The sequence below is a fragment of the Colias eurytheme genome, chromosome 21 (assembly GCF_061535395.1).
Source record: "Colias eurytheme isolate Ceu_HAF_F1 chromosome 21, ilColEury1 Martin Lab GWU primary, whole genome shotgun sequence".
Taxonomy (NCBI): domain Eukaryota; kingdom Metazoa; phylum Arthropoda; class Insecta; order Lepidoptera; family Pieridae; genus Colias; species Colias eurytheme.
The window spans coordinates 4,854,172-4,882,139 of NC_143000.1; the positions used below are offsets into that span (position 1 = coordinate 4,854,172).

The 27,968-nt window shown below is 34.3% G+C and overlaps 1 protein-coding gene across 1 annotated transcript in view; it reads right to left on the minus strand.

The window, feature by feature from the left end:
- LOC149899088 (uncharacterized) overlaps positions 1-24,486 on the minus strand; it is a 57,019-nt gene extending 32,533 nt beyond the window's left edge. The window contains exons 1-2 of the mRNA XM_090114736.1: positions 24,070-24,486; positions 2,737-2,816 (exon numbers count right to left, since the gene is read on the minus strand). Of these exons, the coding sequence (XP_089970862.1) occupies positions 2,737-2,796 (60 nt within the window). The 5' untranslated portion in view covers positions 2,797-2,816; positions 24,070-24,486. The remainder of the gene's footprint in view (positions 1-2,736; positions 2,817-24,069) is intronic.
- Between the last annotated feature and the right edge of the window lie 3,482 nt (positions 24,487-27,968).

Sequence of the window (27,968 nt, forward strand, 5' to 3'; positions counted from 1 at the left end):
TAATACATGTTTACAAAAGAAACTACAAAACAGTTTCGGAGAATTTTGTTTTACGACAGCAACTTTATTATAGAACAAATAATTTAAATGTGTCTTACCTTGGTCTTACTAATAAGTTCTTATCAAAAGGTTTTTCAAAATATTAATTAATTTTTCAAATAGCACTACTTTATTCACACTTGTAAGTTTTAAAACTGCCTGTTAAGTTCGAGATTAGTATTCAACTAATGGCTAGTTTGTTTAATAAAAACTCACTGACCTACATCTCTTCTCTATATGTATTTAATACTAGGGCTGCTAGACAATGAAAACGCCATATTTAGTTTGTTCCAAGTATATAAATTACTTCCTATGCCTAGGTATAATACTGAACTACTAAAGAATATCTATGTTTACTTCACTTAACTAATTGCTTTTTCATTTTTGTAACTTTAAAAAAAATAGAGAAAACACAATTTGTCCCTTTATCTTGTGATAACAGCAAGGAAGACTGGCTAGTTTTAATAAGGGAAAAAATAAAATCACTTTACTACGAAGTCATCAATTACCCACAGGAAAATCAGCGATTAGTTACGGGTAAAACACTAGTAGGTACTTACAGAACTTACTACTTAACTAATTGTATACAAGGGTTTCTCCAACGCATTAGTTTACAAGAACTTATAATCTTTTACACATTATACAACTCATGTTTCCGAAGTTAACTTGTAGATATGTGAATCTAATATGTATGTAGAAATGTAGAATGTAGATATTTTATTTGGTAGGTAACGTCTTGCCTTTCTGTGATATGAATTATAATCACATTGCATAAATATATGACCCTAGTTATATAATTACGAGAATAGTAATAACATAAAAAGTATAACTGCAACATTGAGTTACTATGTACTACCATGGACCCAATGATATTATTGGGTCCATGTACCATGGTCCATGGTACTATGTACTAGAGTGGCTATTACAAACAAAAACATTGCGCACGGCCGCGCCGGTGTGGTGAGTGAACTTACTGGTGAAAACTGAAAAGTCACTCCTCGGGCTTTGTTTGTGCTGTTAAAACAATATCTCAGCACACACGAAGTCATTTTGAACAGAGCCATAACACGTGTTGACGCGACAAACGGGGGGCACCGTTCGGCAGACTAAATGAGTTTGTGACGTTTGCCTCTAACTCGTGTTACAAAGAGTATAGTAGCGATGTCCTCTCTACGTACGTAGTACATAGTAACTCAATGAACTGCAATCGTTTTTATGTAATTTCTAACAAAAATGTGAATCAGATAAGTAGCCCTTATTTAAAGAAATGCGAAACAGATAACCCTGCGGAAATCTTCATGTGTAGGTAAGTAAAATTAGTACCTACCTCTAATGATAACACCATATTATTATCTGCTAATGTTTAGTTTAAGATATAGCTTCGTATAGGAAAGTGTTGCGCATAAAACCTATACGATTTAATATTTATTTAAAAATTCTTGCATTTTCTGTATAACAATTTGAACCAACTGGAGCTAATTATTGTCCTGACTCCATAATAAAGGACTTCTTGAATATCAATCTTCCGTTATACATAATTAAATACTTCATTTAAAGACTTTTTTTAGTGCCAATCGCCAGTTCTAAGGTAGAGTGAAGGGAGCGATGGGCCTCAGCGCTAGATAGCAAGAGAATAAGATACATTTTTGTTCATAGATCATGTCTCGTTGTTTTATTGCCATAACATCGAACCGGCAAAGTAAACAGCGGTTAGGTAATGAAATATGCGGCCCGGCCGTGCCGCCTACTGTACTGCACTATCATCCCAATTAAACTCTGTCATTTCGTTATTTACTTATATTATTAAATTATGTTTATATATATATATATATTTTTTGTATATAATAATATATGAATACGACAAAACTATCACTCCGTATCGAAACCGTTAACAAACTGCCGCCGGCAACCAAAAGCATCTATGGTATCTGCATGGTACTTGCATGGCATCTGCATGGCACTTGAAATATAAGTTCGAATAGCACAATAATTATTTCATGTTAATCGTACTTATAAGTAATTCATTAAAATTAAAAATTAAATTTAACTTCAAACACTGGCAACACGATTCATTATATTAGATATTATTTCTTCTAATTTCTATTGCTCTTTTCAGGGCCCTTAAAGTGTTATTGTTACACTTTCAGGGCTACAAAATTATCCACACATTACTGTGAATTTACTCAAAGTTGTAGAGTAAATTCACAGTAATGTGTGGATTCACACCCACTTGTCAAGTTAGGTGTGAAAGGGATAAAAAAACATACAGGCGTCATTCGAGGTCATATTTTCTTGTTACAAGTTAATGTTCATACTGAAATCTCCAGTGTATTAGATATAAGCTTCTTGAATGTACCTAATGTAAATATTTACGGCTGTCAGTGTAGTTTCCTACCAGAGTGTTATACTATGTACCTTCATTGTGATTTGTGATGTACATATAGTACCAACTGTAAACTGTTTGCAATGTGAGTAGGGATTTAATAATTAAATAAATGTAAATTAGTCTTTGTTTAAAAGGATTTGTCATAAAGGAAAGTATGTAGTGTTATCTTCTAAAAGTTATTATTTAAGCATGACTTTGCCCTTTTGAGGTTAAGCCATGAAGAAAGGACGTACAGAACGATATTATAGTTACATAGTTACTTAAGCATTTTCTGTAGCGTTCTAGAATAAAAATAGTAAAAAAATACTCACATTGTCGCATACAAATTCAGGTATTTCCAACATTTTTGCCCTTAAATGTATCAGGTACATCGCCAAGTTAGAAACGGCGTCTGAAAAAAAGTCTATAATGTATTTGACCATTCGATAAATTATTTATGCTATTCTACTTATACCTAGATATTATATTATGTATCCATAATATTTTGCCACAATTATCACACACCAATACTTACTCAATAAAAACATAAAGTTAAATAACTAAGTAAGTATCTAACTATAACGGTTTTAAATAAATAATAATTTATGAGACAAAGACCAAAAATCCATTATTTCTCCTGTTCGCCTGTAGCGAGAATTTATTAAAACTATAAGTTTTCATTTTTATATTTTAATTTCGTACATTAAATTAATGATTCTTGTGATTGCGGCTCTGCCGGGGACCGGGAACGGGGGACACGGCTTTAAAATGTTTCATTTGTTTCCCATCTCCGGCATGGCTCGGCATTAGTATTTAGTACGGTGTAACGTGAATCATGTTGAAATATTTAATCACCCTTATAATGGAGAATGTTCACTAATTTTGATTATTAGCACTCCATATTCTCTGTCAAAAATAAATAATACTAGTGAAAAAATTACTTCGATACGTCAATTAGTTTCCGATTTAGAAGTAAAAGAAGTTGTAAACGCCCGGTGATGGTGTGACGTCACACTACAACACGCTCAATCTGGCTCACTCAGTCCGCTAGCGATCGCGCGCCCGTGCCGTCGAAATTATAATTAAATACTTTTAAAAATGTCCAATCCAAATACCAGAAAATCATGTGTTGTTCCTAAATGTAAAAATACAACTACCAATTCGCCGGATAAGTTGTTTTTTATAGTTGCAAAGGACGTAAGCTACATACATATTATAATATTTTGAGAACATTGCAGCTGTTTTGCGTTATCCTTTGTTTTCTATACAAGTTTTAATATACAGTTTATATTTACTTGTATATATTGTTTTGTTTTTATTTACTTGTATACTAGACTGTGCTTCTGCTCTGCTCGTATGGGCTAAGTATAGATAGATGGCTAGTAAGATTTTTTCTTGTTTTAAGTTGAGAATGATATGGAGAACTATACTAAAATATAAGTTGGTCGGGGGAAGAATTAAACAAAAACAGGGTATATATATTTATCACTACATAGTATAAAACAAAGTCGCTTTCTCTGTCCCTTTGTCCCTATGTCCCTTTGTATGCTTAAATCTTTAAAAATGCGCAACGGATTTTGATGCGGTTTTTTTTAATAGATAGAGTTATTCAAGAGGAAGGTTTTAGTATATAATTTATTAGGTTTTAGACAAAGCGGGCGAAGCCGCGGGCGGTAAGCTAGTATACCTATATTACTTACTATTATCGCAGATAAAACCAAAACTAAAAGTAATTACACAAAATGCTCTGACAAATATCTTGCAAATGTTTTAATATAATTGTTTATGAAAAAAAAATCATAATAAGTAGGTATTACCATGTCAAGTAGAAAACGTAAAAGTGTGAAAATTAGAGCTAACTTGGTGATTTTTTTTTATCGAGTAAATTTTAATATTTTATGTTTTTGATTAAACAGAATCGTTGAACATATCATCTAGTTTGATATATATTTTATTTTTTAGATTTGGTCTTGAATATTACACGTATCATCCAATAGAAGATTGGTAATTTTGCTTTATACACACCGCGCGGGGACGCGGCCGCGCGGTGCGTTGTGACGTGACGTCACAAGCGGTCACGTGACTATTAGCGGGACTCGATATTTTTCGAAACTTTGAATGCGTATAAAATCAAAACTACTTGGTATTTTTGACTACGACAAAAACTAGTGTATTTGTATACATACAGGCTTTACTGAGACACAATTTCAAGGGATTTGGCATACCTAGTAACATTCTTCATTGTTAAAACCGACATTTATTAATTAATTAATTAATCTCGTATATAGTTGAGTTCAACGCCCTCTCTTTAGAAAAGATGGAAACAAGTTTTATGCTACCTGTGGAATTAATTCTAGTAAGTTTATTTTTAGCCGTCATACACAACGGTGGCGCCACCATATATGGTGATACCAGGTGATCGTGAAACTATAAAATAACTAGCGGTCCGCCCCGGCTTCGCCCGTGGTACATATTTACGTTTTCTCTACATAAAAACCATCCTCGTACTTCAAGGAATATAATAAAAAAAGAATTATCGAAATCGGTTCAGCCGTTCTCGAGTTATGCGCTTACCAACACATTTTGCGATTCATTTTTATATATAAGAAGATATGCAAGAATACCATTGAGATATACATATGGAGACGACACCGCGCCGCCTACATCACTTATGTTCCGCTCAACACACGCCATATGGCGTAACTGCACGCTCATTTTTTTATTTGTTTTAAAGTGAAACGCATCAAATATGCCTTCGTGTGTGTTACGATATTACACAAATAATACAAATAATACGGAAAAGTGCAAAGGAATAACTTTCATCGGTAAGTACATAATAATTTTTAAAACTTAGATAGAGCAAAAAAATGGCGCACAGATTTTGTTCGTGGTGTCTCCTCCATACGTAGTAATATTATCTCAATGAAGGAAGAATACTATATTATTCTTTGAGACGTAAATCGTAATGGTCTGAATCGCAGTTTCTACACGAACGGCAATCAGGTACCTACATCAAAATATATTTTGAATATTAAGAACACAACACAACAACAAAGGATTAAGGAATATCATTATGTAGTTATGTGTATAAAAATACATAAAAATATGTATTTGTAGTTTATCTTTAATTAAAAAAAAATGTCTACTGTCGGTCTGTGTCTGGCTCACAGAACAGTTCTGGTTATTATATTAGTGTTCTGTCAAATTGTCGTTATAATCCTTAGTTTTAATCTGTGGCTGTGGTTTTAAGCTGTCATGAGACATGTTTTGACTTTTGAGTTTTGACGTTTGTTTATTTACATTTTACAAATTTTCTGGAATTTGGAAGTTTATTCATCGCTTTTTTCAAGTTTTCAATTTCATCGTGCATGAAAATTTAAATACTTTCTGCTTTGCAAGCTCCAGTACACTTCCAAATGGAATGTAAGTAATTTCTCATAATTACTAAAAAAATGCGACATGCCGACATAACTTAATAAACTTTATTTCGTCAGACATACAGAACATAATATTTATTACATTATATAGTGATAAAACCAATATACTTAATTATTAAAAGTAATAATGTATATTCTACGAGAGTCAACATATTTATAATAGTAGCTACGTACAGTTTTATGAATCGTATTTGGTAATCTACTAATATTATAAAGTTTAAGAGTTTGTATACCTATTTGTTTGTTTGAACTCGCTAATCTCAGGAACTTCTGGTGTAAATATATGAATAAGAAATAACTTAGTTATTCAATTACGCCATATACTCTCTAACAACACCCAAATTTGGATATGAATTATAAAATAAGTAACTTACATTATTTCAAGTTCTTCAATTAAGCTGGCCAACTTTCCGAACATTGAACGCGGGACTCTTTTCAAAGTTATGGTTTCATTGATCAGATATTTCAGATGTTCCCAGACCATTCACATCCAACAGAATATATGATGGTTAATATACGGATGGTTGGCCAGAATATGCTTAATAAATTACTTGATAATAAAAGAATCTTGATTATCATTCATTACAAATGGTCATATCAGATAATTTATAAACATAATTTAAAATTTTAACTATAACAGGTTTTTTTTCTATTCTTAGTCATGTACTTACATGAACATCATCATGCTCTATGTCTATGGGGTATAAAGTGTAGTCAATTTACAGTAATTTGTTGATAAGACAGTGAGTCAAACAAATAACTTTTTTATGACTGTTTTTTCTTAAACATTAACACACCACATATTTTATAGCTTAATTCAATTTATGTACTATTTACTAAAAGATATGCATAATTTTCCATGGATGGGGACAATGTGGGTAATTTTGTACAGGGTCAAAAACAACTCCACTTATACTTTTAATAACAATTCTAAATAACTACTTTTACAACTGTAAATAACATTTAATTTAGATAATAGTTTATAAAAAAAAATCTTGTTTATAGTTTAAAATCACCCCTATTCACAATTACCCACCCTGACTTCAGAATATATATTATGTTGGTTACTCAATAACATAAAAACAGCTGATTTGACCTGTATAAAATTTGGTAGAGAGATTAGAACCTTGGTTATTTTTGAAAACATATCAAAGGTTATTATTATATTAAAAATTAAGAATAATTCTTACTGAATTTCTTTAATTTTTTTTCATATATACTAGTCACAATATACATATTATAATCCAGGGAGTGATTTCTTATGTGTGAAGAACTTAAAATGTAACTTAACACACTACTACTTTTCCTTGGCTCACGAAAAAGGAGATCGATTGTGACTTTCAAAAGCCTAGTCAATATCAATTGAATAAGTAATGGAACCTGTATGTGGTGTTAATTGTGTTTTTTCTAAATAGCGTCACACACGAGCTTCCGTGATTGTTCTACACGGCAATATAGTCTCATTACACACGTTAATAAAGTGCAATTTAAAAAACCATCGAAAGTGGCCCTTCGCTTTCTCCAGTCACCTAGTAAACTAGAGACTGTTAATGCGATGCAACTTCCGTATCGAATCTCCGATGACCGATCTCTAGAAATGTCAAAGAAGTTTAATGTAGTGTGTAGTGTTTTGTTAAATTTCTAAACAGTAAACGGAGAGGTGAAAACAAAAAATGTAGTTGTGTACTTTAGGAGGAGAGTTTTAAATTCACTACCAACATGACGACACTATAATTCTGCCGCCGATTTTTGCACATGCGCTCTACTTCGTTTAAAATAGCGCAAATCGCAACATACAATATACTTACATAGGTAAAATATTATGAATGTGTTGGTAGGCGAAGTATGCAAGAGATACGGCACTTCCCGACCCTTCGACGGGGAGAGTATACACGTTTTTTGCGTCCCGTCCTGCAAAACTATTTGCAATATGGCGAATCGAAGCTTAATTCTAGGTTGAGTACTTTTATACCGGATATAGGTACTCTGAAGCGACATAAACACACACAGCGTTCATTCTTTTAATAATAGCGGCCTTTACTAAACGGTTGCTATAATTAAATGAATCATTTCCTTTGTCTCACTTTTATAGTGCGTAAAATTTGGCGAGAGTCGACAAAGTATTTCAATAATTGCGTGCTGTGTTATGATATTAACATATACTTAACTACAAAGTTTATATAGGTACTTAAATAATAATATCTAACCTGAAGGCCACTACTGTCCAAGTTTTTATTCCATGACTAGTGTTCACGAGTTCATTAAAAGCTTATTGATTCTCTCGATCACGAAGACAATTAGTTGCATTATATCTTTTTGTATTTTCATAACAGTTTTTAGCGACATAGCGTCTTTGATGGATGCTAATTAAAAATGGCTCCGTGATCCGTCTTGCCGACATAATTCTTTATCGGTATGTACTATGTGTCTACGTCTAGTTAGACAAATAATAGCAAATTGCGTAATTAAGTATTTCATTATTGGTCATTGATGATAACTAGACATCGGATTATATGCACTAACAAAATGCCAAAATATGCATGCAAATATGCACTAAAAAAGGCCGAAATATGCACTAAAAACGACTGATATGCCTAAAATATGCACAATACAAAATCAAAAAACCTTTATTATTTTATATATTTAAATCAAAAATTGTACAAATACAGTGAAATTTTCATGAAATTTAGTATAGTTTTTGTGCCAATATACAATTAGGCATTTTTACCTAATTTTCGAGCGCAAATTTGTGACGTTTGTCACCCGCGAGCCCAGTGTTGCCACCTTAGACCTTTCCGGGCTAAATCTAGCCCTTTTTTGGAATTCAACCCATGTTTTAAGTTTAAGTAAATTTACTTAAAATGGAGCCCATTTTGTAATTTTTCGCCATTTTACCATGCCAAAATAGGGTTTGTTTACTCGCTGAGCGTTCTGATTGGCTAATAAAGGTTAGTCGACCAATCAAAACTCCCGTTACTTAACGAAATATGCACTATTGGGGAAAAAGGCTAAAATATGCACTAACGCCGTAATTAGCGAGTTTTATGCATTTGCATATGCAAATATGCAAATGCATATAATCCGATGTCTAATGATAACTGATGAACACGGGGAGATATATGTATAATATTGCATATTTTGAAAAGAAAAATTTTCACTTTTTTTTAATAGAAGTCATGACTGATTAGACTTTCTATGACTATGTGTTGTATAATGTATGATGTATCTTGGTAATCCTGCTTTTGATATCGCTGCTTAGGCTTTTCATATCTTTTACATTATTTTTACCAAAATAGGCATGTTCTAATTATTAAATAATAAATAGATCGTCCTGAGGTCGTAATTCCATCCCTTAGTAAATATCCTCCCTAATGTGTCATTTAATAAATGATGTGCACAGTGCAGGATATCTAACAAAGCAGTTCATATTTATTTATTTATTTCTAATAATTAAAAGGTCAGATTCTCACTTCCATAGACAGTACAATTTATTTTATCGTTTATTACAGAACAATGTTTTATACATTTTACAATCTCAATTCAGACGGCACTTCATATTTCTGTAATTGCTGTCTTGTTAGCATTTAATAGCCATTAAGTACATAATAATATAGAATATATAATTAATGATTAGTATCAGTTTGATCTTTCTGAGTAGATCACGTTGGAATTACCCTAGTGCCTGAATAATTATGAAAATCACGAGGATAACATCGTCTCTTATTATTATCAGTCCACTGGGTAAACACTCATTATAGTCGGTACTCGGTACATATTATGATATATGAACAATTTTAGTATTTAGAAATAAAGAAGCTTTAAAGCTTACATGAAATTAACTCATAGATACATACTCATAGGTACATAAATATAGGGCTACAAATAATATTAATTACAAATTATCCATTTGAAAACTTCAAGGGAACCTTCAAGAGAAGCTTTGATGGATTGTTTTTTTAGCCTTGGCTTTTGAAAAAAATATTTGATTTATATTGTAACATAAATAATTGTCTTCATTACAAGTGCATTATGATGTATGTACTTACTTCGAATACAATCAAAGTCGTGCAGATATTAAAATAAAAGTAAATAGACCGGGAGATACTGACACAAAATTTCGAGTCATTTGTAACAGGATGGCGGTTCTACAGGGGTCTTAGTACGCAATGATAAAAAGAAAAATGATGGTGTGATCGCTGGTATCGGTGGTTTAGTCGCGTGGGCGTTAGCTGAACTCGTCGGAAAAATAGCGAAAGTCAAACGATTTGTAACACAAAAATTTTAGTATTTACCGATAGCCCATAAAAAAGAAGTAGGCGGTAGTGTCATGCCATACTTTTCCGGTGTGACTTACAGCCCGCCATACCGACGCGAATATGTTGATTTAAATAAAACAATTATTCAACCATTTGTACCAGGCTAACTTTTGCACAGGTAACCATCGTCGTGCAGCCATTTACGAAAATCGCCATGCCATACTTTTCGGACGATTCCAAATGGTCGCCATACCGCCGAAAATCTGCAAAAAAAAATTATTTCGCCAAACTTTTTGTACCAGTATTGCATTTGGATTTTTGGAGAGTATTTGATAAAATGTGACCATTATTATATTTGCCATACTTCTAGTAGGGGGAAAAAGTGCTGTCATACTTGAACAATTAATTTAGTATTAATTTAAATAAGTGAAGATTTCCAACACCTAGATCTTTGAAATTTTGTATTTATATTCTTTGATCCTCAAACTTCCAGGAAAAATAAGTGCCATACTGTTACAAATCGTTTGACTTTCGCTATTTTCCGACGAGTTCGACTAACGCCCACGTGACTAAGCCGCCGGTACCAGCGTTCACACCATCATTTTTCTTTTTGTCATTGCGTACTAAGAACCCTGTAGAACCGCCATCCTGTTACAAATGACTCGAAATTTTGTGTCAGTATCTCCCGGTCTAAAAAATATGTATCTATGTCAGATCAAATAAATAGTAAATTTATATGAAGGCATAGCATCTATTTCAATTCAAAATTTTAATAGGATAATTATTAAGAATATGAAAACTGAAAAGGTAGAGCATGGTTAAAATGGATCAAACTTTAAAATTAATTTTACAAGGCTGTCCTGTATCTGTGTGTAATAAATGACGCATAGTCTCACCCGTAAACCGACAGAAGGTTATCAATTCGTCGGATTTTTTTCATTAGCTTCAGTATTAAAGAAACAGGAACACCTGATATAATCGTGCATTAGAATGAAAACTGAAAAGCTTAAAGAAAAGTAGTCGCAACTTCTTAGTTCTTACACAGCCCATGCCGGTGCCCCAATCAGTTCAATGACACGAGGAATAACTCCTCCATCGTGATGAGGTATTCATCATTTTTTACAACATCATCATCAACTGTTTTTTTGCTGGATAACTTATAGGCGCATAAGTCGTAAGCGAACATAGTTTTTGTTAAGTTTTTTGAGTGCCAACAAAGAGCTCAGTTCTAAGGAGTAAGGATGTTAGAGCTATTATAGAAGAGTCAAAATTACCCAATGACTTGACGTCACAATCTGTTTGAAAAATGCCGAATCACTGTTGCAATAAAAGTGAACCTTCAGCAAATGGAAATAGGATTAATAGTAGCAAGAAAAGTTCCTAGAAACATATTTATTATGTTTTCTTTGAATTCAAGCAAAACGAAGTAGACTATAATTACTGCTGAATATTTAGGTATCGCAAGATGTCGCTCAAGTGCCTGAAGATTTTTGTTTATTATTATAAAGTTGTTTCATATCACTACGAGTAGGTATACAATTGAGAAAGCTTTTTTTACACGCTTTATATTAGCTTCACCTGTATGTTTGTATGTTTGTAACCGACTTCTTTGGGCGCGATTTTGACCCACTTTAAACGGCCAGATTTCGTTCAAACTTTGTAGATTTATTGAGGACCGATGACAAAACACTAATTTGATAAAATAAATAATAGTTAAAAAAAAATAAAAAACACGCTTTTTATAGAAAACCGAACTAAAAGCGTGTTTTTTAGTTTTTTTTTAAACTATTATTTTTTATTATTCTTTGTTAATGGGACATGAGAAGCCTGGGAGGATTTCTTTCTCATATTTAGACTGACACACTGACAGTTCGCAAAATATATATGCATTTTTAGGAGTGAGGGCAAATCGCGTGTTTATAGTTCGACAGTTCGATGCTCAGCTCACCACAGAACTATACTGTCATGCTCACTGACGTATTTGTGACTAGCGAGACGCGTCATACGAATTTATGTGCTACCAAAAGGCTGCCAGTTATATTTAAATGTGGAGATATCCGCATACAAAAGTTAAAGATACCTTACATCCAAAGAATAAGTAAGAATATTAATTCCTACCTATTTCAGTCGAGAGTTTTCATATACAAAAGAACTTTCCGGTAAATTCTTAGTATTAAGGCGGGTTGCTTATTATATTATGTATTTCTAAACGTATTTTTCTTATCTTATAACTTTTAAAGAAACTTGAATAAAGTAATTCAACAAATAGGTGTTATTTCTCTTATTGCGGATCTCAACCGAGTAACAAAAAGTGTTTGGTTTCGAATAAAAAATAACATTACATTCATGTACATGATGATCCAACATTTTGTTTACAAAAAATCCAATCACAATAGCCTTATAATGCCTTGGTATTTGCGCCTCACTACTAAACATTTTACACTAACTACAGTCTTATCGAAAAAATAAATACATATGTACCACTTGGAAATAGCTGATGCATAAGTATGTAATAATTCTGTCAAATAAGTATTTATTTATTACCGTGGGTAATTTATGAGCGTATTAAAATTAGTGCTTTTGTAATTATTAAAGCGAGTATTATTATGCCAATAGATAATAAAATAATTACAGTAAGTTTTATCATTATTTTTTAATATTGATTTTATTACTTTCTAGTCGTAAAAGTTATTCGTACCTATCACATGAGTAAGGTTTTTACTTATGAAATTTTCCATTTTAATTACATTGTAAATAATTAGGTACCTACCTACAGCTAATTGTTGCTCTACAAATATACATATAATTATGTATAACTAGCGGTCCGCCCCGGCTTCGCCCGTGGTACATGTTTACGTTTTCTCTACATAAGAACCATCCTCGTACTTCAAGGAATATAATAAAAAAAGAATTATCGAAATCGGTTCAGCCGTTCTCGAGTTATGCGCTTACCAACACATTTTGCGATTCATTTTTATATATAAGATTTGCATTCTTTTTCACTTGGTACACAGGTGTTTTAATAATTAATTGATAGACACATCTGTTTCACTGTGAAATGGTAATTTGATAAAATACATAAACACACATTTTTTGCATTGCATGCTCTTACGAAGATCCCGTAATACCTCAGGATTACAAAATAAATATGAAATATGTTTGTCTTCCATAGTAACCAAAAAATAACTGTTTTTTTTTCTTTAATTTCTAGTCTTCTATTAACGTTCAAAGTATGTACATACATAATTTGTTTATTATGTACTTCACCAGTCTACCTACATACACAAAACCATAATAACATTAATCAAACAAGAATTCCAGGTAAATTACAAAATGCGTGGTATTTACAAGTGCCGTGTGGTGTCCGGCTTAGAATAGCACCAACCCTATCAGAAGACTAGGATGTCGTAGAAGGCGACTAAGGTCCCAAAGAGCGTATTATTATATTATCTCTTATCGCTCTATTAAGGGGGAGATAGGCCTCCAAGCGTTGGATCGCAACCCATCTAGGAGAAGGAAAACTCTGAACACAAACCCGGAACGGTATCTCCGTTAGACGTAAGTAAGGTCAAACCTGAAATGTGCGGCAGATTCCTGCAGCAGATCTAGCTCCACACGTACTGGCTTGCCATTCCTGTGGAATTAGCTAGTGATGCCGAGAGGGTAGCGTAGGCTCTGGGCAACCCTGCGCTTCCTTAAAACCGACCCAGGCGGTGTTATGTCTGTGGAGAGGCCACTCCACCCACGTTAACAGCGTGGGCAACAACACGGAAAGTGGCAGTTACCGGTTATAAGTCGACATAAATGGGCGTAAGTGACGACGCTAGGGGTCACTTTTGACAGTGGGAGGATCCATCGAAGATCCAGTGTTCGATTACCGCCCGCTTTAAGCCGGGCAGCCCCCGGTCAATAAGGTATCGATCCGTCCCGATGCTTGTCTGCTCTTTTAGGGTGTAGAGAGCACTAGACAATGGCTAGATGACTGGCATCGTTGTCTGTTACACCTACCAATAACGAATTAAAGAGAAAAATAACTAAACAACGCCAAACCATGCGCATCGCGACATGGAATGTCCGAACTTTGAGGACAGGCCTTCTGGACACCTACGAAGGTTTACATAGCGCGCAAGACCTGCGCAAAACTGCTGTAATTGATGCGGAGCTGAGCAGACTTAAAATAAAAATATGTGCCTTGCAAGAAACAAGACTACCGGATGAAGGTTCACTGCGTGAATCATCGTATACTTTTTTCTGGAAGGGGAAATGTCATACTGATATTCGTCAGCAGGGAGTCGGTTTCGCGATCCACAACGAGTTACTATCAGCCATTGAGAGCCCTCAGGGGGTATCAGAGCGCATAATGGTCCTGAGACTCAACACTGTCCATGGCTTTGCTACTCTCATCACAGCTTATGCTCCGACACTAACATCTTCGGAAGAGTCAAAAGACCAATTTTACAATCAGTTGGACGAGACAGTAAATAAAGTCAATACTGGTGACCGCCTATACATTCTAGGGGACTTTAATGCCCGAGTTGGCCATGATTTTTCCACTTGGCCAAACTGTATTGGATATCATGGTGTAGGCAACGTCAATGAAAACGGCCAACGATTATTAGAGTTTTGTTCTGATCATCATCTTTGCGTGACCAATACATTCTTCAAGGGCAAATTGTCACACAGAGTTTCCTGGAAGCATCCACGATCAGGCCATTGGCACCAGCTTGACGTCGTACTCTCCCGCTACAAAGACCTTCGAGAGATCCTTCACACAAGAACTTTTCATAGCGCTGACTGTGATACTGATCATTCGCTAGTGGTAGCACGAGTGGCCATTGCGCATAAAAAGATTCACACCTCTCAAACTCCAGGTATAAGAAAAGTAAACCTTGCCAATATAAAAATAGAAGAAATGCGTCTAAAATTCGAGTCTTTGATTAAAGCTAACTTAGGCCAGTGGGAACCCGATGCCCCGGTAATCGATGAGTGGAATAACATCAAGAAAATTTTGACTGATGATGCTGGCGAGGCATTTGGCTACATGACTAAAAAATCCCAGGATTGGTTTGCAAATAACATCCAATATCTCCAGCCACTTTTAGACTCAAAGCGTGAGGCTGCTCTTAAGCATCGCTTGCACTCCTCTACAGAGACTGATAGAAACCTTCGCACAGCTAAATCATCTCTCCAGCGAAGCGTACGATATTTTGCCAATTTATACTGGACTAACATCGGTCTCAAAATTCAAGCGTGTGCTGATAACGGAAATATCGGTGGTGTTTACGAGGGTATTAAACAAGTTCTTGGACCTGTCCCGAAAAAGACAGCGCCCCTTAAGGACGCAAACGGCTTCTCTATTACAGATCCTAAAAAACAGCTCGACCGCTGGGTTGAGCACTACACCGGTCTCTACTCTAGTCCTACTATTCTACATCCGGATACTGTTAATATTATGCCTAAACTAGATGTATGGACAGAGCTAGATGATCTACCGTCTTTAGAGGAGTTTAATAAGGCAGTAAACAAACTGAAAACTGGTAAGAGCCCTGGCTGTGATGGAACCCAAGCCGAAATAATCAAACTTGAGTGTGTTAAGCCGATGCTTTATAATCTCCTGTGTAAATGCTGGGAAGCAGGTGAAGTACCGCAGGATATGCGAGATGCTAATATTGTTACCATATACAAAGGAAAAGGAGATCGGGGTGATTGCAACAGCTACCGTGGTATCTCTCTTCTAAGTATTGTTGGTAAACTATTTAGTCGAGTCATTCAATCTAGGCTCCAAAAGCTTGCAAATCGTATTTATCCGGAATCCCAATGCGGCTTTCGCCCTCAGCGTTCGACGATAGACATGATTTTTACTCTACGTCAGCTACAGGAGAAGTGTAGAGAGCAGAAGACTCCGTTGTATGTGGCGTTTGTCGATCTTAACAAAGCCTTCGATACGGTTAGCCGAGAGGGCCTGTATTCAGCATTAGACAGCATAGGGTGCCCCCCTAAACTCCTATGCCTAATAAAATCCTTCCACGAAAACATGAACGGCATTGTAGTTTTCAACGGCAGTACATCGAAGCCGTTTAAGGTTTGCAGAGGTGTGCGCCAGGGATGCGTCTTGGCCCCCACTCTGTTTGGAATATATTTCTCGCTATTGCTGCGTGCAGCATTTAATGATGACCAACAGGGTGTTCACTTGCACACTAGGACGGATGGAAGGATGTTTAACATCTCCCTTCTTAAGTCCAAAAAACACCGTGAGGACCTCTTCGTTGATAACCTCCTTTATGCAGACGACGCAGCACTACTGGCTAATTCTCCGCTCGAGCTCCAGGCAATGATTGACAAGTTCTCACGAGCTTGTTCTAAATTTGCAATGTCTGTGAATACCAACAAGACAGTTATATTATCACAAGGAGCTCCTGCGGGGTCAACGATATCTCTGAATGGCATGCCACTGGTAGAAATCGACAGATTTTGCTATCTAGGGTCCACCGTGTCGAACAATCTCTCACTTAATTCGGAGATCGATATTCGTATCGGCAAGGCGGCGACCATGTTTGGGAAGCTTAATACAAGAGTATGGCGAAGCAAACATCTTACTATTAAAACTAAGATGATAGTTTTCCAAGCTTCCATCTTGAGCATTCTTTTGTATGGGGCTGAAACCTGGACGTCGTATGCAAAACAAGAGCGTCGATTGAACTCCTTCTACATGCGCTGCTTACGCAAGATCTTAGGCATGACGTGGCAAAATAAGATTACCCACGAGAAGGTTCTTGAAATCGCACAGCTACCTAGCCTGACTACGATACTCAAACAGAGACGCCTTCGTTGGCTAGGGCATGTGTACAGGATGGAGCCTTCTCGATTGCCAAGACGCGTTATGCTGGGTGCAGTCGCCGATGCAAAGAGAGACATCGGGAGACCCCTGCTCCGCTTCAAGGACTGTGCAAAACGCGACATGGCTTCTTTCAATATTGATTATAAAAACTGGGAGAAACTCGCTAATGATCGATCTGATTGGCGCAAACTTGTTTCCGAGGGCTGCAGATTCTGTGACGAAGCGTGGTTCAGAGTACTCGCAAGCAAAAGGATGAAACGTCACCAAGCCGAAAACGAACCTGTTGCAGCAAACTTCCCCTGTCCGACCTGCGGAAAAGTATGTCGATCTCGCATCGGATTGTTTGGACACCAAAAGCATTGCTCAGGCATAGCACCATAAACCGTCTGTAATAGACGTATAGGCCAATGATGATGATGATGGTATTTACAAAAGCCAACATTTACAATTCATAATTAACAAATTTGAATTTGGATGAGTCAATAAAATAAATACTTGATGAGTTAAATTCTACTTCTAGGGAATAAACATATTGGCGCTAATAATGCTTTTGGAAAATTCGTAGATGTGTTGTTTTATTTTTCTTAACATGAATAACTTCATGTTTGAAAAACATCACATTCGATGTATCATGTATCGACGACTGCTTCGCGGTATGTTTCTGTATGGTTAGTACAATTATTACACGTAGTTAGTACATATTACGTTCTACGGTTCTATTAAATGTAATAATAAAATACAATTTATATTGTATTCCAAAAAGCAAATAATTTTTATTCCATAATTTTCATTCAATTTAATTAAATTTTTCATTATTTTCACCATATATCACAGAGTAGACTTCCATAATATAAAAAATCATATATGTATTTTTCGGTTAGTAACATTTTAAGCTCATTTTACATTATCAGCGTCATTTTAGCTCGCCTGTAAACACTCGCAGATAGATATTGCGTTTTCTTCTCGAATATTGATTAGGAAGGTACTTGAAAGCAATTGATCGTATTGTTGTTTGAGTGTTCATTAATGTTCTAGTATCCGTTATTGAATTGGAAGCCATTTAAGATTATCATCGATAGTTCATATTGCGCATTGGTCAGTGGCACAGACATAGTGGTGTAATCGATAGAGGACCCTTCACCGCTCACAGACCGGATAGAATATAGAACAAATAGTTTATACTTTATAGTATACTATTTTATTATAGCTTTGTCTTATACAGACAGAGGGACAAACTTTTATGACGCACAATTAACGTCATTAACCTCATTTAACATTTTTTATTAAAGCTGTTCTTATTTGTTATATTATGTAGTTCAAATGTCAACTAAGGGCCGGTTCCACCAGCTGTTGCTGATAAAGTTCCTGATGGTACATTTAAAACTTTTGGACGTTTATTAATAGTCATATAAAAAAACAACTCTTTAAAATGAAATTATGTTTCTTATAATATAAGTATTAGAATAGATTATAATAGAAAACACTTTATTGTACAATGCACACAAAAACAACATTAACAGAAACGATAGGTAACTTAAAATAATTGTACAATTTGGCGGCCTTATCGCTTAAAAGCGATTACTTCCAGGCAACCTTGGGATATAGGAAAAATAAATCAGTAAAAAGGTAGATAGTGCATAAATACATACATATGTAACAAGAAACTGTAATTATACATAGATAGATATAAGAGTTAAGACATATTTAACAGAAGAATTAAAATATTATATGTACAATAAAAATAACTAAGTACGTTAAAACGATATCGATAAATATCTATAACCCATATTAATTTAAAAATAGCTAAGTCTTAAAAATTTGATGTATAAATTTACAGATTGACGTATATATTTTTAATTTTAGCAATTACCAACCGCTAACATCGATTAGCGTCGCGTTTGTTGATTCAACGATTGGTAAGGAAATTATAGATACTATTTTACATTCGTGAATTAAAATTTGAATTAAATTTTCTATACAAAAACTATATTATTTTCACGACCGCGACGATGGAATATATGTATATGTCACGGCTAAAGGTAGGTGAGAACATAAACTTAAGATTAGCCGGCTAAACTTAGGTTTATTTTCGACGAGGTGTTAATGTTAGTTTGTTCTATCTTTAGCCGGCTAAACTTAAGTGTAACCGCAGGCCCGTGGCTAAAAATGTCGGGGTGGGTAGATTTGGTTAGCGCCGGGCCGGTGGAGGGCTTGAGGGGCCCGCACAGTGCCAGAAAACACTCGCCCTGTTCCTTACATGTATTATAGTAACCAAATCTACCCACCCCGACTCAGGGCAGAAAGCTGGTGGCTAGGTTAGGTTAGGTTAGAACTCTTAAGACCCGCACGAGCCGAGCGAGCGCAGCGAGCGTGCTGCGGCAGCAGCCGGCGAAGTGCCAGAAAACACTCGCCCTGTTCCTTACATGTATTATAGTAACCAAATCTACCCACCCCGACATTTTTAGCCACGGGCCTGCGGTTACACTTAAGTTTAGCCGGCTAAAGATAGAACAAACTAACATTAACACCTCGTCGAAAATAAACCTAAGTTTAGCCGGCTAATCTTAAGTTTATGTTCTCACCTACCTTTAGCCGTAACATATACACAAACCTAAAATTTTGATTTTGCTTTTTTATTTTACGGTTTTAGAATTTATTTATTTTTTAGGTACCTTCTTCCATTTTTTATATTAGGTATAGTATGAAATGGATACAATGGGAAATTACATTTATATTTCGTTTTACTTTTCTAATTTCTCGGAACCAGTTCATTTCTATTTAGGTCACGTAGGTACCTCGATTATCTATTGCTAAACAGTAAATAAACTGATAAAAATGAGATTTATGGGAAGTGCCCTAGATAAAGAGTAAAATTTGTCGTCTTGTGTCAGATGATGTGTAAACTGTAAACATAGTGATGTGGATATGCCATAGATTTAGGAAGTGGGTTAAACCAATATCTTCTTGAATACACTACTTAACAGTACAAATTCGCTTTTAATACTTATACTTATAATGTGAAGTATTAAGAAGCGTCCGTTAAATTTTGCTACAGAAGCTATGTTACGATAGCGAATTTCCCCAAATTTCTACCAATTTACATGTTTTTACTTCTTTCAAAGCAATAAGCTATAATTTTGGGTTATGTTTTCATATTAATTTGGATTGGTTTAGGTCTGTTACACTAGAACTAGACTATCACTCATAAAATATTAAACGTTATGATTAGGCACTCGTCAATCCGTTTAACAACTACTTATCCACTAAATACTGTATTCGTACATCACACCATCCGCCTACGCGAGTGACATTTTTGGAGGATTTTGAACTACCTAATATTTGATGACTTGGATACTTTATACTTTACTTATATGTACTTAAATTTAAAAAAAAATTTTTTTAGCCTGGTGCACCCGAAACGAGGAGTTAGATTGTTAAAAAATAAAGATTTTTAGAAATTTACCCTATTCATTAATAAGTTAATAACTTACGTATCATAAGTTTAAAAACTCATAAAATTGTTTCATTCATACATGTAAAATTAGGTCAAAAGCAACAATATTGTTCTGTGTTCAAATATTTGCATAAGTTCTGCCCACATCAATTTGGACATCTCTATAAAAATTAGAGATCTCAGATCCCTGAGAAAACAAATGTCCATGTATTGTTAAATAACTGCAAAGAACATGGTATTTTCATACCGCAAGAGTTATTAGCATAGAGAAATTATAAATTGCTATAAATTATTTCGAATTATTACGTTTCTTTTGCTTAATTATTATAGTCACGTACGTCAAGCTAATTATAAAGTGGAGATTGCAAACGGAATGTTCTGTAACAAAGCTTTTGTTTTTGTACCTCTGTACCTACTTCTACATAAAGAGTCCTTATAGAACAAAATTTGTATTACCCCTTCATCGTCCTATAATAACCTAGTAAGGTTAAGTAAGGTTTGATTAAAACAGACAGTAGAAGATGGATTTAATGTTTATGATCAAGTTGAATTTTATTACGTGCAAGCTTATAGATCATTTTATTATTTAGGGGGTATGTATACCGGTATATTTTATACCTACAACACAAATTGTTAATGCATACGTATGTATGAAGGTGAAGGCAATTTGTAAAAGTTCAGAATTCTGGTTATTCTTCTTGTTATAGATTATACAGTACAAAAAATAAAAATACATGTGCCGAAAATAACAATAGTTCAAAAACAAATACGAGTACCTACGCAAAACACGTTCTCCAAAATCTATAAATATATTAAATAATATATGTATATATCTTCTAAAGGGCATGTTAATTATTATGACTTATTTTTATGAAGTAAAGATAAACAAATTAGTATAAGATTGTCTAATCTAAAAATGAACGCCCTTCCACTAAACTTAATTGTTTCAATGTGTGAGGACAAATAATTATTGAACCACTTTTATATGTGTGCGCGCGGCGATTCTACTGCAAACTTTGACTTTCGCGCACTGATTTGTCAACTAATCGGGCGATCAGTTCAGGTGCCTAGCATTGTATGGCGGGGAGAGTGCGCTATGTACGGAATGACACGTCCGTTCTGTCGTGCATCGCGTCATTTATGCACTAGTTGGCCAACTGGTCCTGTCGTTCGGGCATGGACAGGACTGGAGGACTGAACGACCAATGAGGCAGACCAATTTGTGTGTATTGCGTCTATACACGTACTTTGAATGTGAGCGTAAACACAGTGGAGGGGCGTTCATTTTTAGATTAGACAATCTATACCAAAATATTATAGGTAAAATGTCCATTCTGGTTGGTGGTGCCACCATTGATGGATATTCCGCAGAGTCATTCCTAAATCCCAAAAAAAAAAACAAGAAATACGATTTGCAATATATGTATTTAATATACAGTACTTATCAATTAGCATGCCCATTCATTTTCTTTATATTTTTTCAAAGCTTTAATAATAATTACTTCCAAGTTGATTGTGCTGATTACATTAACCTATTGTTTAAATATATTTATAAGATTTCTTATTAGACGTGCATTTTTTGTTTATTTGCGAAATATTATTTAATTATGCTATGTAAATTAAATTACACGTGTATTTTTGTAATTAATCTAGTTTTCATTTGCACATGATTATTTATATTACCTATATAAAGGTCTAATATTTTATTATGCATTTAATTTTACATTTTTTTAATATCATTTGACTCTCAGCAAAGGAGTATTATAGAGTATTATATTATCTGTGGTGTAGGTTTATATTTCCGTAAATTATAAGAATTCTCGTAAATCGTAACATGACAATTAGCTTGCTTTGTTGCTCACAATCATATGAGGTAATGAAAATAATTTGAAATTCCTCACAGCAACATAATTACATTGCACTTGACTTCCTCAGAATAAACTGTGTAACTAATAACATGTTATGTTATTTCGCTTCTGGGTTTTGTTGGAATTCAGAGAATAGGTAGATACTGTTACGTCATAAGCCTTTATTTTAGCGTCTTATCTATTAAAATTTCATTGTTCATTTTTTTTTACTGATTTATAGTTGCGGCACACCCCGGACACTCCATACAAAATGATCGTTTTGACAGTCACACTGTAGAGACTGCAAATGTGTGTGTTAACGCTTTATGGTTGGCACATTTGTGACTAGCGTAAAAAAAAATTCGCGTTTTTCTGATGAAATACATCCGTAAACAGCACAATATCTAACCATTTTCTACGAAAAACGATAATCACAAATCCAAATTAATAAAATTACTTTAAGTCAATTTGATTAATGTTGTCAATCTTCGTTGCGTATCGTCCTTGCAGAAAAATATGGCCCATTTTATGTCTGATCGCGCGGGGGTGAGGTAAGTTTAATTTTGGCGGGAGGCGGAGAGTGTCCGTTCTGTAGCGTTTAGCTACTATTATGTATTCTGTGGTTGCGGCATATATGTGTTGCAATTATTAATTAACATAGCATAATATTATTATGTATAGCATGGCATATTAATCCATACTATAATATTATAAATGCGAAAGTAACTCTGTCTGTCTGTCTGTTACTCAATCACGCCTTAACTACTGAACCAATTTGCATGAAATTTGGTATAGAGATATTTTGATATCCGAGAAAGGACATAGGCTACTTTTTATCCCGGGTAATAGGATAGGTTTTATCCCGGAAATCCCACGGGAACGGGAACTATGCGGGTTTTTCTTTGACTGCGCGGGCGAAGCTGCGGGTGGAAAGCTAGTATACAATATTTTGTAAAATAGGTGCCTGAGTAAACTGTACCTAAGTAGGTATATCATTTTCCCAAAATTCTAACTTCAAAAATTGTCACCTCACCACCATTTGAAGTGGAATATTAATATAATTTATGCATTTATTATTATAATTTTATTCATGATTCATTTTATACAAATGCTCCTCAATGTTGATGGCCCCTATTACCATTGTAAAATTGAATGCATTCAAAATTACACACACACATATTAGCATAGTTTAACGATTTAAAACAGATTAGATTGCATCCATAAAATCTAATAGTTTCCGAGAAATATTTTTACAAACTAGGTACAATTAGGTTCGTTAGTATAAGATTAGGAAGAAGTTGGAAGTTCTTTCCTTGTCAAACCGGCTGGTAACCGCTCGTACGGTAGTTTATTTTATACTTCTCGTCATATTATGTCCGTAATGTGATGTCAGTGTTCATAGTGTAAGATATAAATCATTAACATTTTATCTGTAGGTATTAATTTTGTTTACAAATACGAGCTTTTCACTTCCGCGTCGCTTTAGACTTTAGAGTAAATTGACTGAATTTATACATAGGTATGTCGTGACTTTTTTTTCCTGTATTCTCGTGTTGTTTATTTTGTTATTGTTTGTTGTAAGTACCAGTACTACGTGTTTAATAGCAAAGTAAATATATGTGCGCCTTCAACTATACAATTGACCTTGTTGTTTCACTAAGCATCAATTATTATTTCTTGGTTTTATTTGACACTGTAAACCTTGTGTAATTTCGTGTGTAAATAAATAAAAACCTAAACTGAAATGTCAACATTTAATAAATTGTACATTAGGTATAATATATTATCTACTACTGCATATATTATTGTTGGTGAATATAAAGGAATACACACCATGTATTATCCATGTCGGCTGAACGGAGAAAGATCCATATTAAAACACAGTTCTAAATGAAAAAGTATTAAACAGCCTTCCAGAGAAATCACAAAACCAGTGAACTTTTCGCGAAACACAAAACAATTGGTAACTATGAACTCGATACACGATATCCGATAAAATGTTTATTTTCACTTGTAACTCGAGCCGGCCGCGCTATCGATCATAACGGACTGGTTTTATTGTTTTCACGAATTTTATTTCGCGATATGAACGCGCGTTACACGTGCTTCCACGACGATACACCACCTCGGAATAAACGGACGATGAAGACGTTAGGTGGCTGAAGGAAAGCAGCATCAGATTTTAATTCCTTTCTTTCGACTTGGCGCGATAATTGCTATGGGAAAACTTAACAATAGACTCGTCCAATGAATGGACCAATCATTCGCTTTGTATTGTCTGCCAGCTGCCCGAGGCCCGAGCGCACCTGTTAAATAGTTTTCTGTTTGCAATTGCATTTTATCGTGCGATGCACTAACGTGGATCGCTTCTTCATTATTAACTAATTAGTTGCAGAATGAAAGACCACAAAGTACCTATCTAGTTAACGCTAATGTTTAACGGTAAAATGGTCTGTTATTTTTAACATCTTTTCTTAAACAAATTCAACATCATGGATCAATTCAATATGAATGTTATTTAGGTAGGTTTGTTAACATTTTTATTGTTAAGGTCAATTTGGCATTAAAAACCTTAAAAGTAATTATTTATTCCGAAACTTCGCTATAAGTATTATCACAGATTACTTAAATAGATGGTAAATGGTCATCTCATATCTGGTTATTGTCTTTATTCTCAAGTCTCACAATTCACAGTCGAAGAATGAAGATATTGAATGGAAATCGTACGTAGGCGTGCGTCTATTTGGCTATATTTTGTGATCACACAGTGACACATGAGACATGAACTTAGATCATTAAGTAGACATGAATGAGTTTACAACTTAAAAAAATCTTACTTTTTAATCACGGATGTAACTAACTACCTACGAATATTGTTAAAGTTTAGATACCACCATTGCAAAAAAACTAGAAAGAAAAACTAAATAGATGAAGCAGTAAACTAAAGGATTTCATAATCGCAACAACTAAATATTATATAGGTACCTATAATATAAAATACAATATTATCCCAATTAAATTTATCAACCAATTATTAAAAAGATGCTATTTTTAGAAGATAAGATTCTTTTCTTGGTTTATTTTAAATAGTAGTTCAATGCAAATGAAGCTATTTAACGGCATATCGAATTTCCGATATAAAATCAATTTATTTTGTAGATTTTGCGTGAATAAACATAAAATATCCTCTCAAATTTTTTGATTTACAACATTAAAATTTAAATGTTAGGACGTATAATTATTCAACTGCACTTGAAAGAATGCGTTGTTTTAAATATTTAATATATTTTATTGTAATAAACATATAAAATTGATCTTCACGGTTAAAAATAAATTTAATTTAACTGTATTACATTTTAAATTTCTCATGTGAGTGGTTACGAGCTTTTGACTTGACTAAAATTCCTTTAAGTGATGGGTAATTACTAGTTAATTTTTCATACATATGTATGACTCAAGTCTTACAATTTCTAAGTACCTACCATAATATAAAACAAAAGCCCTGAATTACGATGAGGTTCCAAAACAGTTGTTTTGTCACGCCGATATCGGTCTTGATTTTCTTCGGTTTATTTGCGTAGGTACTTGAAACTTGGCAGTAGTTACGTGGCAGTACTTTAAATTTTTTGTTTACAAACATTACACAAGGTTCCGGCTAATCTCTGGAACGGATAGCTGATGTTATAAGTAGTAATTAATAAAAAAAAGCTACTTTTTATTCTGATATTTCATAAGCATAAGGAACATTAGGATTCAGAGGAAAAACTCATTTACGCGGGTGAAACCGCGGGATGCAGCTAGTATACAATAAAGGTAAATATAAAGTTGAATATACAAACATATGTATAACGTACTTATTTGCTCAGTAGAACATTAAATTAAATAAACATAGGTACGTTAAATTCCTTCAAAGAGATTCTTACATAATATTATTAGTAGGTATGTAAAAAATATATAGGTAAGTAGTTACTTAGCTAATATTAATATTAAGTTAACGTAATAAATCTATACAAATATTATAAAGAGGGAAGGTTTGATTTTTTGTTTGTTTGTTTGTATGAATTGAATAGGCTCCGAAACTACTTGGCAGATTTGAAAAATTCTTTCACTGTTGGAAAGCTACATCATTTCTGAGTGACATAGGCTAGGTTTTATCCCGGAAATCCCACGGGAACGGGAACTATGCGGGTTTTTTTTTTGAAAACGCGGGCGAAGCCGCAGGCGGAAAGCTAGTATTTCATAAAACAGATAGGTACCTAATTAATACACTGCCACACTGGCATATCTCGTATTTCTTATAAAATATGTTTATTTTAGTTCGTATAATACAATATTATGTTGTATTTAGAATTTAGATTCCAACGGCAATTAGCATCGGTAAATAAAATTTTAGTTTTTATGAAATTTACACAGCGTAATGTTAGCGTGCAAATGGCCCACTGGCCTTTATAATTTTTCATATATTTTGTATGAATTACCTATGACTTAATGATTATCTTTTCAATTATCTAATCACACATGCTAATGTGATAAAACATTTTACTTACATTACTTAAAATAGCACTGAAACAGGTTTTGTAATATACGTTATACCGAAAAGACCAATGAACACGTGCCTTTAGTAGACGTAGATTACTATTGGTTATTTTTTTATTTTATTCGCTTTTATAGATAGCTATGAGGTTAAAATTATAAAAAACAAACACAAGATAAAACCGGCCAAGTGCGAGTCGGGCTCGCGCACAAAGGGTTCCGTAGCAGCAAATATAATAAATTACAGTTAAATCAACCTATCTCAAAAACTATAAGAGATACTTTGATCAAACCAAAAATCGTTGAAAGAGTTAATTAGCATGCATCACCTCTATTTTTTTTAGAATTTTATACCCCGTAGTTATAAAAATAGAGGGGGGGGGACATACTTTTTACGACTTTGAGAGCTGATATCTCAAAAACCGTTCACTTTAAGAAAAATGTTTTTTAGAAAACTTTATATCATTTTAAAAGACCTTTCCATTGATACCCCACACGGGTATGTACATCGAAAAAAAAAATTTCATCCCTCAGTTACATGTATGGGGGGCCCCACCCCCAATTCTTTTTTTTACTATTTAGTGTCATATTTTTGTAGCGGTTCATACAACACATATTCCCATCAAATTTCATCACTGTAGTACTTATAGTTTCCGAGTAAATCGGCTGTGACAGACGGACAGACGGACAGACGGACAGACGGACATGACGAAACTATAAGGGTTCCGTTTTTGCCATTTTGGCTACGGAACCCTAAAAAAACTAAGCATTAGTGTGTGACCGTTGAACTTTAGGAGAATAAACGATAACATATTTCATTTAAATTTTCAAGCCATTGAAGTGACGCAATAAAGAACATAAGTAATTATAGAACTAAGTGGAATCTCAATGAATTGATTCGCTTGTTTATGTATCTGTAGTATAAACAGGCAATTCGTAGAATCTGCGCGAAAAACATTTACAATACCTGCGTTCTGTATTATTATATCCTACTTGGTAAGTTAGGAAATAAGACGAATTAAAGCTTATGCGCTGATTACACCTAACGAGTACAGTGGCGAGTCAGTAAATACGCTCTCGGCCGAGACAGTTGCCGAACCGAGTGGGTGTTTACACGTATTTCACTAGTGGCGAGTCAGTTCAGTTTTGATCACGACGCGGACGTCTGCAATGGATCGAAAGAAAAAAAGAATTTAAAC